This window comes from Rhinoraja longicauda, chromosome 16 (genome assembly GCF_053455715.1).
Source record: "Rhinoraja longicauda isolate Sanriku21f chromosome 16, sRhiLon1.1, whole genome shotgun sequence".
NCBI classification, from domain to species: Eukaryota; Metazoa; Chordata; class Chondrichthyes; order Rajiformes; family Arhynchobatidae; genus Rhinoraja; species Rhinoraja longicauda.
In genome coordinates, this window is record NC_135968.1 from 1474887 (window position 1) to 1494865 (window position 19979).

At 47.7% G+C, this 19979-nt stretch overlaps 1 protein-coding gene across 1 annotated transcript in view; it reads right to left on the reverse strand.

Annotated features, from left to right (window-relative positions):
• Positions 1-19979, reverse strand: part of LOC144601286 (heterogeneous nuclear ribonucleoprotein C-like) — a 38895-nt gene that overhangs the window by 15856 nt on the left and 3060 nt on the right. The window contains 1 exon segment of the mRNA XM_078413314.1: positions 17069-17137. Coding sequence (XP_078269440.1) covers positions 17069-17080 — 12 coding nt within the window. The 5' untranslated portion in view covers positions 17081-17137.

Sequence of the window (19979 nt, forward strand, 5' to 3'; positions counted from 1 at the left end):
CCCCTCAGCCAACAATGCACCTTTGATCGGCAGATAAGACAAAAAGTCAAACTCAGCGGGCCAGACAACATCTCTGGAGAAAAGGAATAGGTGACGTTTCGGGTCGAGACCCTTCTTCAGACTGATGTCAGGGGGGCGGGACAAAGGAAGGATATAGGTGGAGACAGGAAGATAGAGGGAGATCTGGGAAGGAGGAGGGGAAGAGAGGGACAGAGGAACTATCTGAAGTTGGAGAAGTCAATGTTCATACCGCTGGGCTGCGAGCTGCCCAAGCGAAATATGAGGTGCTGTTCCTCCAATTTCCGGTGGGCCTCACTATGGCACTGGAGGAAGCCCAGGACAGAAAGGTCAGACTGGGAATGGGAGTTGAAGTGCTCGGCCACCGGGAGATCAGTTTGGTCAATGCGGACCGAGCGCAGGTGTTCAGCGAAGCGATCGCCGAGCCTGCGCTTGGTTTCGCCGATGTAAATAAGTTGACATTGAACGTGATTAGGGTGGGGGAGGGCGCAGAGAGGGGGATGCAAGGATTACTTGAAGTTGGGGAAATCAATATTCGTACCGTTGGGTTGCAAGATGCCCTTTGATTTGTTGTTTTCACACCTTACCCGTCCATATCTCTAGTCTCCCTCTCCCCTGACTCTCGGTCTGAAGGTCTGGACCCATAACATCATCCATTTCTTCTCTCCTGAGATGCTGCCTGCCCCACTGAGTTACTCCAGCATTTCGTGCCCATCTCCTGTGAAAACCAGCATCTGCAGTTCCTTCCCAAATATCCTGGCGAATCTCTTCTGCACCCTCTCCAGTGCCACCAGGTCCTTCCTGTGTGCGTTTACCGGAACTGCGTGCAATAGACAACAGGAGCAGGAGGAGACCATTCGAACCTTCGAGCCAGCACCGCCATTCAATGTGATCATGGCTGATCATCCACAATCAGTACCCCGTTCCTGCCCTCTCCCCATACCCCCCTGCCTCCGATATCATTAAGAGCTCTATCTAACTCTCTCTTGAAAGCATCCAGAGAATTGGCCTCCACTGCCTTCTGAGGCAGAGAATTCCACAGATTCACAACTCTCTGACTGAAAAAGTTTTTCCTCATCTCCGTTCTAAATGGCCGACCCCTTATTCTTAAACTGTGGCCCCTGGTTCTGGACTCCCCCAACATTGGGAACATGTTTCCTGCCTCTAGCGTGTCCAATCCCTTAATAATCTTATATGTTTCGATAAGATCCCCTCTCATCTAAATTCCAGTGTATACAAGCCTAGTCGCTCCAGTCTTTCAACACACGCCAGTCCTGCCATTCCAGGAATTAACCTAGTGAACCTACGCTGCACGCCCTCAATAGCAAGAATGTCCTTCCTCAAATTTGGAGACCAAAACTGCACACAGTACTCCAGGTGCGGTCTCACTAGGGCCCTGTACAACTGCAGATATTCCAAGTGCAGACTAACCAGAAGGAGACTCTGTGCTTGGACAAGCCTGCACACACTACAACTAAGCAGTTAACTCAGCTGCCCAGGAATGTACACAATCCCTCAGCTCCAGCCTCACGGGTTCGATCCCGGCCCCCAGCGCTGCGTGCGTGGAGTCTGTACGCACTCCCTGCGAATGTATGGGATCTCATGGGTGCTCAGGTCTCCTCTCGCATCCCAGGGCTGCACTGATAGGCAGGTACGAGTCATACAGAGATACCGCGTGCAAACAGGTCCTGCACTACGACCATGTTTGGCACACTGGCCTTCATCAGTCAGAGTAAAGAGTATAGACGTTTGGAGCTCAGGGTGCAGATGTTGGTGAGGCCACGTTTAGAGTATTGGGCGCCATATTATAGGAGAGATGTTGTCAAGCTGGAAAGGGTGCAGAGAAGATTTACGAGGATGTTGCCAGGACTAGAGGGTCTGAGCTACAGGGAGACGTTGAGCAGGCTGGGGCTCTGTACCTGAGCTACAGGGAGAGGTTGAGCAGGCTGGGGCTCTGTACCTGAGCTACAGGGAGAGAGGTTGAGCAGGCTGGGGCTCTGTACCTGAGCTACAGGGAGAGGTTGAGCAGGCTGGGGCTCTGTACCTGAGCTACAGGGAGAGGTTGAGCAGTCTGGGGCTCTGTTCCTTAGAATGCAGGAGGATGAGCAATGATCGTATAGAGGTGTACAAAATCACGAGTGGAATAGATTGGGTAAACGGACAGGAGGACATAGGCTTACGGTGAGGGAGGAAACAGAGGGGGTGACTTTTACACGCAAAGGGTGGTAGATGTATGGAAAGGGTTGCCAGAGGAGCTGGTTGGGGCAGGGACTATTGCACCCATTTCATAGACCCATCAGGTTGGTAGAGTCATCGAACGTGGAAACGAGCCCTTTGGCCCAGCTTGCCCACACCGACCAACTTGTCCCATTTACACAAGTCCCTGCCTGCTTTTGGCTCATATCCCTGTAAACCTGTCGTCTATGGGCCAAACGGGCAGGCTATCCCCGAGACTCTCCCCACCCCACCCATTTCAAAGATCCATGTGGGTTGGCAGGGTAATGTGCGCTGGAATTTGCCCCCCATTTGTGTGGGCGAGGGTTAGTATCAACAGGAGGGGAGGGAAGGGTTTGCTGGGAATAAAAGGCGATCAATGTAGGATTCGTGTAAATGAGCAGTTTGACAATAGACAATAGGTGCAGGAGTAGGCCATTCGGCCCTTCGAGCCAGCACCACCATTCAATGTGATCATGGCTGATCATTCTCAATCAGTACCCCGTTCCTGCCTTCTCCCCATACCCCCTGACTCTGCTATCCTTAAGAGCTCAATCTAGCTCTCTCTTGAATGCATTCAGAGAATTGGCCTCCACTGCCTTCTGAGGCAGAGAATTCCACAGATTCACAACTCTCTGACTGAAAAAGTTTTTCCTCATCTCCATTCAAAATGGCCGACCCCTTATTCCTAAACTGTGGCCCCTGGTTCTGGACTCCCCCAACATTGGGAACATGTTTCCTGCCTCTAACGTGTCCAACCCCTTAATAATCTTATATGTTTCGATAAGATCCCCTCTCATCCTTCTAAATTCCAGTGTATACAAGCCTAGCCACTCCAGTCTTTCGACACATGACAGTCCCGCCATTCCGGGAATTAACCTAGTAAACCTATGCTGCACGCCCTCAATAGCAAGAATATCCTTCCTCATATTTGGAGACCAAAACTGCACACAGTACTCCAGGTGCGGTCTCACTAGGGCCCTGTACAACTGCAGAAGGACCTCTTTGCTCCTACACTCAACTCCTCTTGTTATGAAGGCCAACATTCCATTGGCTTTCTTCACTGCCTGCTGTACCTGCATGCTTGCTTTCAGTTACTGATGCACTAGGGCACCCAGATCTCGTTGTGCGTCCCCTTTTCCTAACTTGACACCATTCACATAATAATCTGTCTTCTTATTCTTGCCACCAAAGTGGATAACCTCACACTTATCCACATTAAACTGCATCTGCCATGCATCCGCCCACTCACACAACCTGTCCAAGTTACCCTGCCAGTCGGCACAGACTTGTGGGCCGAGGGGCCTGAATCCATGCAGTGTGACATTCCCCACACCAAGCTTCTGCATAATTTGAAAGACTGTTATCATAAAAAACTCCTCAGTGTTTCCTTTGAGTTCAGTTTGGAGATGCAGCGCGGAAACAGGCTCTTCGGCCCACCGAGTCCGCACCCACCAGCGATTCCCCGCATATTAACACTATGCTACACACACTAGAGACAATTTACATTCATATCAGGCCAATTAACCTACAAACCTGTACGTCTTTGGAGTTTGTGGAAGGAAACCGAAGATCTCGGAGAAATCCCCCACAGGTCACATGGAGAACGTACAAAGTCCGTACAGACAAGCACTCGTAGTTAGGATTGAACCCGGGTCTCTGGCGCTGTAAGGCAGCAACTCTACCGCAACGCCACTGTGTCACCCCAGAGGATGCTGCACGTTGTACTTGCTCAATTTGGGTAAACTTCCCACTCAGGTACTGCATGAATGAACTACAGATGCTGATTTATACCGAAGATAGGCACAAAATGCTGGAGTAACTCAGGGGGTCGGGCAGCATTTCTGGAGAAAAAGAATAGGTGACGATTCGGGTCGACACCCCCCTTCAGACTTTTTCTGAGTCTGAAGAGTCTCAACCCGAATTGTACCCTATTCTTTTTCTCCAGGGATGCTGCCCGACCCGCTGAGTTACTCCAGCATTTTGTGTCCACCTTCAGCATCAACTGAGTCAGTCTTTTTTTGTTTCAAAGAATATTTGGATTGTTTAGTTTAGAGATACAGCGGGGAAACAGGCACTTTCAGCCCACCGGGTCCGCGCCTACCAGCGATCCCCGCACATTACCACCGTCCTACACCCACCCGGGACAATTTTTACATTTGCCCAGCCAATTAACCTACAAATTTGTACGTCTTCGGAGTGTGGGAGGAAACCGAAGATCTCGGAGAAAACCCACGCAGGTCACGGGGCGAACGTGCGGACTCCGTACAGACGGCGCCCGCGGTCGGGATTGAACCCGGGTCTCCGGTGCTGCATTCACTGTGAGGCGGCAACTCTACCGCTGCGCCACCGTGCCGCACGGATTGCTTTTACGAAGATGGAGCTCAGAATCGGTTGCAGTTGTTCCAGGAATTAGGTTAATTCCCGGAATGGCGGGACAGTCGTATGTTGAAAGACTGGAGCGACTAGGCTTGTATACACTGGAATTTAGAAGGATGAGAGGGGATCTTATCGAAGCGTATAAGATTATTAAGGGGTTGGACACGTTAGAGGCAGGAACAATGTTCCCAATGTTGGGGGAGTCCAGAACCAGGGGCCACAGTTTAAGAATATTGGGTAGGCCATTTAGAACAGAGATGAGGAAAAACTTTTTCAGTCAGAGAGTTGTGAATCTGTGGAATTCTCTGCCTCAGAAGGCAGTGGAGGCCAATTCTCTGAATGCATTCAAGAGAGAGCTAGATAGAGCTCTTAAGGATAGCGGAGTCAGGGGGTATGGGGAGAAGGCAGGAACGGGGTATTGATTGAGAATGATCAGCCATGATCACATTGAATGGCGGTGCTGACTCAAAGGGCCGAATGTCCTCCTCCTGCACCTATTGTCTATTGTACAAGATGTTGGTGATTTGCACTTGGGAGTATTATGTGTTATAGAGTCATAGTGATAAAGTGTGGAAATAGGCCCTTCAGCCCAACTTGTCCCACCTGCCTGCGTTTGGTCCATATTCCTCCAAAAAGAGTTAAAAGGTTGGACAGTCTATCTCCAGTGATGGAGACGGTGAGATCAAGAAAGGGGAGGGAGATGTCGGAGATTAGGTGCATGATGGTAATTGTTAGTGAAGTTCGTGGTGTCCCATGTGTTCTGTATTATCTTCGTGTTATAGATTATAGATTATAGACAATAGGTGCAGGAGTAGGCCATTCGGCCCTTTGAGCCAGCACCGCCATTCAATGCGATCATGGCTGATCACGCTCAATCAGTACCCCGTTCCTGCCTTCTCCCCATACCCCCTCACTCCGCTATCCTTAAGAGCTCTATCCAGCTCTCTCTTGAAAGCATCCAACGAACTGGCCTCCACTGCCTTCTGAGGCAGAGAATTCGATCACCGTTGGGGGCAAGACCTTATTTGTTATGCTGGAGAAAGTGCAAAGAAGCTTTACGAAGATGTTGCCAGAACTCGAGGGAACAGGGAGACGTTGGGCAGGGTAGTACTTCAATCCGTGCTGTGTAGGAGACGAGGGTGATCTTAAGAATGTATAAAATCATCAGGGACACAAATAAGGTGTTTTCCCCAGGATTGTGGATATCAAAAACCAAAGGGGCGTAGGATGAGGGAGGGATTTTAAAGGGTCCTGAGGGACAAGTTCCTCGTACAGAGGGTGTAAGAAAATAACTGCAGATGCTGGTACAAATCGAAGGTATTTATTTGTAAGAAAATAGTGGTGGGTGGAGGGTGGTGGGTATCTATTTATTTCAGTTTCAGTTTAGAGATAGACAACAGACAATAGGTGCAGGAGGCCATTCGGCCCTACGAGCCAGCACCGCCATTCAATGTGATCATGGCTGATCATTCTCAATCAGTACCCCGTTCCTGCCTTCTCCCCATACCCCCTGACTCCGCTATCCTTAAGAGCTCTATCTAGCTCTCTCTTGAATGCATTCAGAGAATTGGCCTCCACTGCCTTCTGAGGCAGAGAATTCCACAGATTCACAACTCTCTGACTGAAAACGTTTTTCCCCGTCTCCGTTCTAAATGGCCTACCACTTATTCTTAAACTGTGGCCCCTGGTTCTGGACTCCCCCAACATTGGGAACATGTTTCCTGCCTCTAACGTGTCCAACCCCTTATTAATCATATGTTTCGATAAGATCCCCTCTCATCCTTCTAAATTCCAGTGTATACAAGCCTAGCCACTCCAGTCTTTCAACATATGACAGTCCCCCCATTCCAGGAATTAACCTAGTAAACCTACGCTGCACGCCCTCAATAGCAAGAATATCCTTCCTCAAATTTGGTGACCAAAACTGCACACAGTACTCCAGGTGCGGTCGCACTAGGGCCCTGTACAACTGCCGAAGGACCTCTTTGCTCCTATACTCAACTCCTCTTGTTATGAAGGCCAACATTCCATTGGCTTCCTATTCTTACCACCAAAGTAGATAACCTGACACTTATCCACATTAAACTGCATCTGCCATGCATCCGCCCACTCACACAACCTGCCCAAGTCATCCTGCAACCTCATGGCATCTTCCTCACAGCTCACACTGCCACCCAGCTTTGTATCATCTGCAAATTTGCTAATGGTACTTATAATCCCTTACAGCGAGGAAACAGGCCCTTCAGTCCACCGAGTCCACGCCGACCTGCGACCCCCACTCACTAACACTACCCTACGGGTGATAATACAAAACCCGGGATATGAGCCGAATGCAGGCAAGTGGGAAGGATTTAGACTATCTTGGTCAGCTTAAATTAGATTGAAGAGCCTGTTTATCTTTGCCCCATGACCCGCGACCAATCCGACCTGTCTCTGTCACCATCTATGTGTGGGATTGCACATTCCCCCCGTGACCTTCTCTGCCTGATGCTCCAGTTTCCCCCCACGTCCCAAACACGTGGTGGGTTAATCAGCCACCAATGCGGGGTGAACTGTCCCCCAGTTTGAGTGGTTCAACCCAGGGGGAGTCAGTGGAACGTGGGGGAAATAAAATGGAATCAGGGTAAATAGGTGGCTAATGGTCGCATAGACTTGGTGGGCTGGAGGGTCTGTTTCCATGGAGACACAAGGAATCGGAGATACTGGTTTATAGAAAAAGGACACAAAGTGCTGGAGTAACTCAGCGGGCCAGGCAGTATCTCTGGAGAACATGGACAGGTGACGTTTCAGGACGGGACCCTTCTTCAGACTGTCTCAGGAAGGGTCCCGACCCAAAATGTTGCTTATTCATATTCTCCAGAGATGCTGCCTGACCCACCTATTGACTCTTCTAGACAATAGTCAATAGGTGCAGGAGTAGGCCATTCGAGCCAGCACTACCATTCAATGTGATCATGGCTGATCATTCTCAATCAGTACCTCGTTCCTGCCTTCTCCCCATACCCCCTGACTCCACTATCCTTAAGAGCTCTTTCTAGCTCTCTCTTGAATGCATTCAGAGAATTGGCCTCCACTGCCTTCTGAGGCAGAGAATTCCACAGATTCACCACTCTCTGACTGAAAAAGTTTTTCCCCATCTCCGTTCTAAATGGCCTATCCCTTATTCTTAAACTGTGCCCCCTGGTTCTGGACTCCCCCAACATTGGGAACATGTTTCCTGCCTCTAACGTGTCCAACCCCTTAATCATCTTAATAATGTTTCGATAAGATCCCCTCTCATCCTTCTAAATTCCAGTTTTCTCAGACTGTTTCTATGCTGGAGTACTTGAGTCTGACACAGGGTGCCACAGCTCTCCATCCAATAGCTGGGGCTAGAGCCCCATTTGCAGAAACAGCACCCACGGTGAAATGAGGTGCTCCCTCAGTACAGTTTGGAGAGAGAGGCATCACACGCCAGGTGCTAGTGGGAGAATCTGGAACTCACTGAAAGTTCCAATCCCGACCACGGGTACTGTCTGTACGGAGTTTGTACGTTCTCTCCATGACCTGCATGGGTTTTCCCCGGGAAGTTTAGTTTCCTCCCACACTCCAAAGACGTACAGAAGCTCTTCGACTTACAATGGGGGGCCATTCCGATAAACCCATCGTAAATATCGTAAGTCGAATATGCATTTAACCTAACAAAAGATAGTATAAGAAAATAACTGCAGATGCTGGTACAAGTCGAAGGTATTTATTCACAAAATGCTGGAGTAACTCAGCCGGTCAGGCAGCATCTGAGGAGAGAAGGAATGGGTGACGTTTCGGGTCGAGACCCTTCTTCAGACTGATGTCAGGGGGGCGGGACAAAGGAAGGATAAGGTGGAGACAGGAAGATAGAGGGAGATCTGGGAAGGAGGAGGGGAAGAGAGGGGCAGAGGAACTATCTAAAGTTGGAAAAGTCGATGTTCATACCACTGGGCTGCAAGTTGCCCAGGCGAAATATGAGGTGCTGTTCCTCCAATTTCCGGTGGGCCTCACTATGGCACTGGAGGAGGCCCATGACAGAAAGGTCAGACTGGGAATGGGAGGGGGAGTTGAAGTGCTCGGCCACCGGGAGACCTATTTAACCTAGCAAACATCATAGCCACCTAACCTACTGAATATTTAGTTTAGTTTAGAGATACAGCGCGGAAACAGGCCCTTTCTGCCCACCAGGTCGGCACCGACCGGCGATCCCCGCACATTAACACTATCACGAGGGACAATTTTTACATTTACCAAGCCAATTAACCTACAAACCTGCACGTCTTTGGAGTGTGGGAGGAAACCGAAGATCTCGGAGAAAACCCACGCATGTCACGGGGAGAACGTACAAACTCCGTACAGACAGCACCCGTAGTCGGGATCGAACCCGGGTCTCTGGCGCTGCATTCACTGTAAGTGTAGCACTTTTGCACCATCACAGTTGAAATATCATTAAGTCGAAGCACCCTAAGTCGAGGGTCATCTGTATTTATGAAAGGCAAATCATGCCTGACGAATCTTATAGAATTTTTCGAGTCTGGACTTTCACAAAGCCTTCGACAAGGTCCCACATAGGAGATTGGGGTACAAACTTAAAGCACACGGTATTGGGGGTTCAGTGTTGAGGTGGATAGAGAATTGATTGGCGGACAGGAAGCAAAGAGTAGGAATAAACGGGTCCTTTTCGGAATGGCAGGCAGTGACTAGTGGGGTACCGCAAGGCTCAGTGCTGGAACCCCAGTTATTTACAATATATATTAATGATTTGGACGAGGGAATTGAATGCAACATCTCTAAGTTTGCGGATGACACGAAGCTGGGTGGCAGTGTTAGCTGTGAGGAGGATGCTAGGAGGCTGCAGAGTGACTTGGATAGATTAGGCGAGTGGGCAAATGCATGGCAGATGCGATATAATGTGGATAAATGTGAGGTTATCCACTTTGGCGGCAAGAACAGGAAAGCAGAGTATTACCTGAATGGTGGCCAATTAGGAAAAGGGGAGATGCAACGTGACCTGGGTGTCATGGTGCACCAGTCATTGAAAGCAAGCGTGCAGGTGCAGCAGGCAGTGAAGAAAGTGAATGGTATGTTAGCATTCATAGCAAGAGGATTTGAGTATAGGAGCAGGGAGGTTCTGCTGCAGTTGTACAGGGCCTTGGTGAGACCGCACCTGGAGTATTGTGTACAGTTTTGGTCTCCTAATCGGAGGAAAGACATTCTAGCCTTAGATGGAGTACAGAGAAGGTTCACCAGATTGATCCCTGGGATGGCAGGACTTTCATATGAAGAAAGACTGGATAGACTAGGCTTATACTCGCTGGAATTTAGAAGACTGAGGGGGGATCTTATTGAAACATATAAAATTCTTAAGGGGTTGGAGAGGCTAGATGCGGGAAGATTGTTCCCGATGTTGGGGAAGTCCAGAACCAGGGGTCACAGTTTAAGGATAAGGGGGAAGTCTTTTAGGACCGAGATGAGAAAACATTTCTTCACACAGAGTGGTGAGTCTGTGGAATTCTCTGCCACAGAAGGTAGTTGAGGCCAGTTCATTGGCTATATTTAAGAGGGAGTTAGATGTGGCCCTTGTGGCTAAAGGGATCAGGGGGTATGGAGAGAAGGCAGGTACAGGTTACTGAGCTGGATGATCAGCCATGATCATATTGCATGGCGGTGCAGGCTCGAAGGGCCGAATGGCCTACTCCCGCACCTATTTTCTATGTTTCTATGTTTTCTATGTACAGGTTTGCAGGTTAATTGGCTTTGGTAAAGATTGTAAAATTGTCCCTAGTGTGTGGGGTAGTGTAGCGTGTGGGTAATCGCTAGTCGGCGCGGACTCGGTGGGCGAAGGACCCGTTTCCGCGCTGTCTCTCTAAACTAAAGGAATGCAGAGCAAAAACTACCTTGCAAGGCCATGAGGGATGGCCGGGTAGTGTTCAGAGTTGTTCTTGTTGAGAGGCAGCAAAGACTGACCTCCGCTTGCACATAAATACTGGACTTCACACATCCAGGGATGGCGTTTGAGAGTCACACCAAATCCAAACAACCTCTCCCTGCAGCTGAAACCCACTCATCCAGGCAGTATTTTGGTAAGTGCCCTTGATTCTCTCTGAGGGGAGAAGGCCCATCAAGTCCACTCCACCATTCAATCATGGCTGATCCATCTTCCCCTCTCACTGCCATTCTCCTGCCTTCTCCTCATAACCCAACGCCTCTACCAACCAAGAATCTATCCATCTCTGCCGTAAAGAAATATCCATTGACGGCCTCCACAGCCGTCTGTGGCAAACAATTCCACAGATTCACCACCCTCAGGCTAAAGAAATTCTTCCTCATCTCCTTCCTAAAGGAACATCTTTTAATTCTGAGGCTGTGACCTCTGGACCGAGACGCTCCAACTAATGGAAAGATCCTTTCCCCTCTATCCATTCTTCAGAACTGCAACAAAAACGCAAGGCCCTTGGGCAGGTAATGGACCAGTGCAGGCAAATCTGACGAGCTCAGATCTGACTAGCTACGAAAGCTAATGGCATGTTGGCCTTCATAACAAGAGGATTTCACTATAGGAGTAAAGAGGTTCTTCTGCAGTTGTATAGGGCCCTGGTAAGACCATATCTGGAGTATTGTGTACAGTTTTGGTCTCCTAATTTTAGGAAGGACATCCTTGCAATTGAGGCAGTGCAGCATGGGTTCACGAGATTGATCCCTGGGATGGCGGGACTGTCATACAAGGAAATATTGAAAAGACTAGGCTTGTATTCACTGGAGTTTAGAAGGATGAGAGGGGATATCTTATAGAGATATATAACATTATAAAAGGACTGGACAAGCTATATGCAGGAAAAATGTTCCCAATGTTGGGGGGGGGGGGTCCAGAAGCAGAGGCCACAGTCTCAGAATAAAGGGGAGGCCATTTAAAACTGAGGTGAGAAGAAACTTTTTCACCCAGAGAGTTGTGAATTTGTGGAATTCTCTGCCACAGAGGGCAGTGGAGGCCAAAGGACTGAATGGATTTAAGAGAGAGTTAGATAGAGCTCCAGGGGCTTGTGGAATCAAGGGATATGGGGAGAAGGCAGGCACGGGTTATTGATTATGGGCGATCAGCCATGATCACAATGAATGGCGGCGCTGGCTCAAAGGGCCGAATGGCCTCCTCCTGCACCTATTTTCTATGTTCTATGTCATCCTGGTCGACATGGATAAGTTTTATGACAAAACCATACCGTCCAATTCAACCCAGTCACCCCAAAGGTTAGTCTGGTGCATCCCACACCTGCACGACGTACGGTTTATAAACACACATATCCAAATGTGGTCCCATCCTGTGTACACCACCCCCCACCCCCCCAGGGACCCCTGAATACAAGCACGATGCTCCTTTTCCCTGACTGTAGACTCCAGTGTCATGTTTTAAATGTACTTTAATACAGAGAAAATGCAAGTGTGGCTGAGGGGAGGCGCTTTGTAAAGGGACAATACTTTGTGTAGACCAGTGATACTTCCTTCTCCCCACACGTGTCACTCCCCTCCTCCTCATTCCCCACACCCCAGGAGGGGGGGGTCTGACGTACGCAAGTGTGTACACAGTGACAATACTGAGGCACGATACCCCTCGCCTCCTCCACTGCATCCGAAGGGTAATGGTTCCTATTCAAATAAGCCCGTTACCCAGGCCCCTTCCCTCCCTCCCTCCCCGCACAGCTACGACAAGACAAGATCAGAGCAGAGAGAGGGGAAGGAGGTGGGGACGGGTAGGGGCATGCGGGAGGGAAGAGAGGCCTTGCAGAATTTAGAGGGAAAAGAGATTTCTATTAAGCTTTGTTCGATTCCTCGATTGTAAGCCAGCCATAGAGAGCAAATTCGAGAGTACAACTGAAACAAGAGATGGGAACTGGAAGGGTGGGGGCTGGGAGAACGTTGTGACTAAACAATGGGCATGAAATGAGTAGAGGGCGCAGGGGAGTGGGTTACCTGCACACGAGGGGGTTTAACAAGCAGGCATCGGGCTTGGAACTGGGGCAGAAAGGAAATGGGACAGCCGTGTGTCTCTCTCTCCTGGCCAGTAACAGTTCATGGGAAATGTGTGAAGATTTCCGATTCCTCTTCATGCCCCCTGTCGATGTAACGCTCAGCCCAATGTAATGCTTCACTCTCCGCCCTTGCCCCCCAAAGACCACCCTACCCCTCAGAAATGCTGGAGTAACTCAGCAGGTCGGGCAGCATCCCTGGAGAAAAGGAATAGGTAATGTTTCGGGTCGAGACCCATCTTCAGACTGAAAGATAGAGGTGAGGGGGGAAATGGAGACGAGAAAAGGCCAGACAAAGCAGGGTCGACAATAGATGGCCCAAGAAAGTATCCTGAGGCCCTATTATGTTCTGGCTTTTTCTTGCCTCCCCCCGATCTTTAAGTCTGAATAAGGGTTCCAACCCAAAACATAACCTATTCTCCAGAGATGCTGTCTGACCCGTTGAGTTACTCCAGCATTTTGTGTCTATCTTCAGTATGAACCAGCATCTACAGTTCCTCCCTCCCCCTCCCCCCCAACCTCTCAGCTACCCTCTCCCTCCCTCTGACACCCTTCAAATCAGGAGCAGGTGGAACCCCCCACCGACCTGCTCACTTATTCAGATCAGGGTTGATCTGACTGTAACCCCACCGCCACCTTCCTCCCAGCAGCCTGCGCTGAGAGAATGCCTCTTCCTTTGACAGTGACGTTCAGACTCTGCTTCCCCCGTCTTTAGAGAAGAGCTTCAGAGACCTGACCCTCGGAGGGGAAACAATTTCTCCTCGCCTGGAATGGGCACCCTGTTACTTTGCACCAGCATCCGCACGCAGTTCCTTCCTACACACTGCGACACGGTGGTGCAGCGGTAGAGTTGCTGCCTTACAGCTCCCAGAGACCCGACCACATGTGTTTGTCTATACGGAGTTTGTACGTTCTCCCCGTGACCTGCGTGGGTTTGATCCGAGATCTTCGGTTTCCTCCCACACTCCAAAGACGTGCAGGTTTGTAGGTTAATTGTCCGGTCTGCAAGTTAAATTGTTCCTAGCGTAGGGTGGTGTTAAATTGCGGGGATTGCTGGTCAGCGTGGACTAGGTGGGCCGAAGGGCCTCTATCTCTCAACTGAAAGAACTAAACAGTTATGTTACACGATGACACTCGGCTGGTTCTCGACTCTCCCATACCGAGGAAGCACATTCCCCACTGCAAGGGACGCACTACAAGACCGAGAACTGGAGGTAAATGAACTGTGAGGCTTGCAACCGTTGTCAAGATGGAACGCGGGTCTCTGGCGCTGTACGGCAGCAACTCTACCGCTGTGCCGGCCATTTTGGAACTATTTTGGTTTGCCCTGGGAGCTACGTGGCTGGAAGGGTGAGGCAGAGGACTCTAGCCTTCCTTGTCACTAAGCAGCTCGGTCAGAAGACCATTGGCCTGACCCACCAAGCAGGTCACACCGCTCCCCGTGTTGGCTGCGGGCTGTGCATCTCACCAAGGGCTGGACTCGGCTGCAGTCCCACCAGAGAGGCGGGGAGGCCAGTCACCTGGAAATTACTCTCCCACTGGGGTGCTGGGGCCACCGCCTGTGGAGAGACCCAGCCCAGTGGGGGTAACGGAGGGCGGGATTCTCTCAATCCTCGGCCCACTCTCACCCCTCCCCTAGTTCAGGGAAACCAAAACCTGGGCCTCAGTAGCACTCAGTGCTAAGTTGGACACGGCCGGCTGCTTCACTTTAGGCTTTAGACATACAGTGTGGAATCAGACCGTTCGGCCCACTGAGCCCTCACCCACCAGCACACTGGCACTATCTGACATACCAGGGACAATTTTCCATTTCCAGAAGCCAATTAACGTACAAGTCATTGGAGTGTGGGAGAAAACTGGAGCATCCGGGGAAAACCCACGTGGTCACAGGGAGAACGTAAACTCCGTACAGACAGCACTCGAGGTCTGGACCAAACCCGGGTCTCTGGTGCTATCAGACGGCAACTCCAACGCTGCGCCACTGTGCCGCCCTAAACTCCAGCACTGTGTGTCTTTTCTTGGTAAATCAGCATCAGCAGTTACTTGTTTCTACTGCTTGTGTATATTGATACTGTCTCACCACACCCCACCACTGGACCCTCTCGGTTGATCATGCTCCACTCTGCCCTAGTCACAACATTAAGGCTGGGACTTAGGACCAAGAACCACGGAGCCTGTAATGTACAGGCGGCCAGCTATTCCACAGCCTGTAATGTACAGGCGGCCAGCTATTCCACAGCCTGTAATGTACAGGCTGCCAGCTATTCCGGAGCCTGTAATGTACAGGCGGCCAGCTATTCCACAGCCTGTAATGTGTAGGCGGCCAGCTATTCCAGAGCCTGTAATGTACAGGCGGCCAGCTATTCCGGAGCCTGTAATGTACAGGCGGCCAGCTATTCCGGAGCCTGTAATGTACAGGCGGCCAGCTATTCCAAAGCCTGTAATGTACAGGCGGCCAGCTATTCCCGGAGCCTGTAATGTACAGGCGGCCAGCTATTCCAGAGCCTGTAATGTGCAGGCGGCCAGCTATTCCGGAGCCGCTGAGAGATCCACAGACGCCGAATTGTGAGCCCAAGACAATTGCCCAGAGTGCCTCGCCCCACCAAGGCCTTCATGTCTGTAACCCTCCCTCACCCCATCAGCAGACAGGAGGAAGCCTACAACCCACCTCTGCATGCTCACCCACCATGTCCCTGCTGCCAAAGAGGCAGCCCTCAGGCCGATCCTATGCCCTAGCAGGTTTGGAAATGTAGGGAGATGTCCTGCCTCCTCCACCCTTTCCAGCAGTGAGTTCCAGACTGGCCTGGCTCATTGAGCCTTCCCTCTTACCCTTCTGCCAGTCAATTCCAGACTGTGCCCTCTGCTACTAATGGAATTTGGCTCCCTCTGACCCTCAACCCCCCTCCTTCCCAAGGAAACCACCTCACACTTTGTAGCTGTCAACCTGCGGCCCCTGCAACCTTCTCGCAAGTCCGCGGGACCCTCTGGGGCGCTGCCAATGTTGGGGCCAGGCCAACACGTCCACAGCAGAGGGTGTGCTGTTGTGAAAAGCCCCCTCCACAAGCAGCCAGTGTGTCGAGTGAGCTTCGGAGGGGTGGCGGGAACGCTCGCTCTGACTCACAGCACTGTCCGCTTCGTTGCCCTTCCTCACCCACCCTGCCATGGACCGTTACAGGCCAACAACTGGCCAGCAGCGAAGACCAGACCTCGCCACTGCTCTCGTGTGGGGAAAGACCTACAGCAGAGAGGGCGAGAGGTAGTTGGAGGAGAGAGAACCAGTCTGTCACCTCCTCACCATGGAGTGAGGAGGGGGGGGGGGGGAGGTGGAGGAGTTACTGCTTACTGCAGAAGCCCGTTAACTAAGACTTACTTGCTTTGCTCAAACCCTCAGGCTTCATCCTAGCCATTTTAGGGTACAAGGATCGCGATGGACCCGGCTGCCGTGTGAAACACTCGGAGGGCCCACAGAACGATGGACAATCCCCAAACCCTTAGTTTTTGGATGCACAGGTACAGAAGGATTGGGGAGGGGGGAACGACCTGTATGGACACAGTGTGGGCGTTGATGTTTAGGGGGCGGGCAGAGAAACACCCAAGTGCCTTGTGCATTTGGAATTAAAACAACGATTGGAAACAGCTTTATTTTTTCCCAGACAAACAGAGATCTGTTATTAAGTGCACTCTGTGACCAATGGGATCCTTGGGGAGAGGAGGAGCGAGGAAGGGAAGGCAGGGGAGGTGGTGAGGTATGAAGGGTAGGGAGTGGGAAGTGGGGGAAAAACTCCACCTGCTCAACTACGCCACCAAAGACCAACATTTAAAAAATATTATCGATGAAGGCACTAAAAAATCTACCAGCCTGCTTCGAAAAACCCTCTAAAAAGGCTATACTTAGCTGCAAAAATCAAACAGAGGGGTCGAGATCTGCACAAAAATATATATATACTTTTTCCATATATATATAAAACACCATCAATATAAAGCGGACAAAAACTTTAAAAATTGCACTTAAACACTTCAAAATTCAACAGTTCGATTCAAGCTCGGAGAAAAAGGAGGAAAGGAGGGTAAGAGTTTTCTCGAACAAAACATGTCAAGAGATCACCTCTGGAAAAATCGTTAACAGTTTGAACAGTAGTTTAAAAAAGGGGGAAAACACTTGGAAAAAAGAGAGAGAAGTTAAAAACCTTATGTGAAAAACACTTCCTCAGAATATTAAATTTAAAAAGACTTTAAATTAAATATATCAAAATTATCTACGTGTGCCTTCGGACAATCTACCCGCGCACACCGCTAAAACTACAGATTTTTTGATTTTTTTTAAAAGGAGTATACAGCTTTTTTAAAAAAAGGAAAAATATTTTGCATCTCTTAAACACTTCAGCTTTAAAAAAAACGTTTTGTGAAAAAAAAATGTTGGTGCTTACTTCTGCATTCATGTTGATGTTATAGAGAGGCCCAACCAACTGGTTTTTAGGGAAAAAGTGTCCACAAAACTGCGAATATAAAAAAAGATTAAGAGTACAAAAGTTCAACAGAAGCAACTTTGAGGAAAAGAAAACATTCTCATTTCATTAAAGCGCCCAGCCTGAGAGCTGCGGCCTTTGCCACCCTTGGCCTGGGTTCGGGGCAGAGCAGATGCCCTCTGTGACAATGCCCTGACCACCATCTTGAATGCACTGGCAGCCCTGCCAGTGATGCAAGCGGGCACGCCAGGCATTGGCCCGTAAGCAGCAGCCATACCTCACCCTTGGCTCCAAAGCCACAGCAATGTGGGTTAATTGTTTTACTAAAAAAAAACACCAAACAAGAATGGTGCTAAATTAGCTTCGGAAAAATCAGAGAATTCAGCCATGGTGGAATTTGACACCGAACCATTCTGAGCCTTTCTGTGATCAACATCTCGATGGCAGCAAAGTGTGCCAACTTCTACTTTTTTCCCCTTGGAAAAGAAATTCAAAACATTGTAGATTGTGCAGCATTTTTAATTGTTGTTTCATATACCTTTTTTTAAAAAGAAAATGCCAATTTGCATTTTAAGTTAATTTTTCATTTCAAGATGCAGAGGTAAAAACCAACAAGTGTATTTGCTGTTTTGTCCCTCCCAAATCACAAAATAAACATTTTCAAAGCACAAAACATTAACAATGTTTTCAAAACAGGAAATGTAGAGAAACGGCCTTGAGGATTTGTTTTAAAATTTAAATGTTTCGGAAAAGAAGTATCCGATTTCTCAAAATAGGCTGCTGATTGTCAAGAAATTTAAAGGATTTTTTCTGCCATTAATAGCTGCAAAATGCATGAAACAAAAAGCATTTTACTAAAAAAAAATAATGGTCAATAAGGTACAAAATATGAAATTTTCCTTTTTTCAAAATGCCAAATACACGCAAAACTCTCCAATTCAAAAGATCAAAAACATTCAAAAAGTAGGAGAATCTTCTCTCTGCTCTTGAGAAGAGGAGAAAGATTTTACTTTCTCCCCAATCACATTTTTTTCTACCCCCCACGTGTAACGTTTCCTGCCAAATGCAAGTGCAAAATCGTGCAGAAACACCTTAAAAGCACAATGTTCTGCCTTGTAATCGAACCTATGCATCAAAGGGCATCTGAGCTGTGGTATGGAAAAAATCCAAAGTGCAAAGCATAGCGTAGAATATAAAGTTTGTTTAAAAATGCTTCCTATTACGAAAAAAAAAAGTTTTCTAAAAACCTCTCGTTTGCACTCATGTAAATGCAAATTAGTTAAAAACGTAACCCTTCCAACTTAAAAACAAATCTCAAAACGTTTCCACTCTCCCCATTCCTAAAAAAGTGCAAATTTCCCACCTGTTTTGGAAAATAAAGGGAGTCTTTTGTTCCAAAATCTTTTAAAGGTTTATTTTGTTTTAAAACTAACTGATTCCACCTATGAACTTGCAGATAAAATGTGATTCCCATTTGTAATAATAAATATATATAAATGTATTACCAAAATTAATATTAAGTTTGAATTTATTTGGGATTAGCATAAATTAATTATCAAATTTGCAAGTTTACATTTAATTTGAGATTACGTTACATATTTTTATTCGTAAATTAGGTATTAAATTTAAAGACAAAGAGCATCACTACAAGTAAAATCTGTCCAGTGTATGGCGATATGCAATACAGTCAATCAAATTCCAAATAATAAACTTATGACTGTCATAAACATTCAAAATCAAGTTTAAAGATTAATTTTAGAGCAAAGAAGCAAATTCATATTAGAGTGAAACCATTTATAATTACGCTAGGAACTGCAAGCCAGAATACACTAAAATAATTTCCCAACAAGAGATACTTAATAATTTAAAACTAGATATTTTAACACTGTATTGTTAAGTCTCAGAGTTTGAGACTCCATATTGCAGTCAGGGACCTGGAGTCATATTTTTTAATTAATGTTAACTTTTGCAGTGGTTACTTTCTAGATATTTAAATCAATGTTTTAAACAATTATAATTTCTAAACCATTCATTTAAATTTGAACTAAGCGCATATATTTGAGATGTTTTACAACAATGCATTTATTTATAGCCATTGAGCACATTCACTGTTTTAAACTGATGGGAAAAGATTTAAGCAAACATTGTGAACAGAATTCAACTTGGGGAATGTGTAGGTGGGAACTGCAGATGCTGGTTTACACTAAAGGTCCACACAATGCTGGGGTACCTCAGCGGGACAGGCAGCATCTCTAAAGAAGGAATGGGCGAGGCTCCGGGTCCAGGCCCTTCTTCAGTCTGAGGAAGGATCTCGACCCAAAACGTCACCCATTCCTTCTCTCCAGAGATGCTGTCTGTCCCACTGAGTTACTCCAGCATTTTGTGTCTATCATGTGTTTAACTTGGGAAAGTTGGCAATAATCAACACAATGGAATTAGTATGAAAGGATATTAGTTTGAACCTGATCATGAAAGGCAATTTTAGAATAAATAACTATTCAAGCAGAATTTAAAATCTTTCTCATTCACTTCCAACTTCCAATCATTTATATTTCCCAAATGAACTAGAAAGATTTTAGCTTTACTACGGATTAAAGCTGAAGCAAAAATCACTTTCACGGCCAATTAACAATTGCATTATTTGATGTCCTTTAACTAAGAAATCCGTAGTTTAATAATAACTAAATCCCACACAAGAGTTTATAGTTGCTACATTAACAATAAGCCTTATTTTTGGTCCTAGTTAATAACCTAAAAGTACATTTTTATACAGAATTGTTACTTGGGATTATTAACTACAAACTATAACTGCCTCACAACCAACATAATACATAACTAGAATGATCTATTTAAGAAGAAACTGATTTTTAGT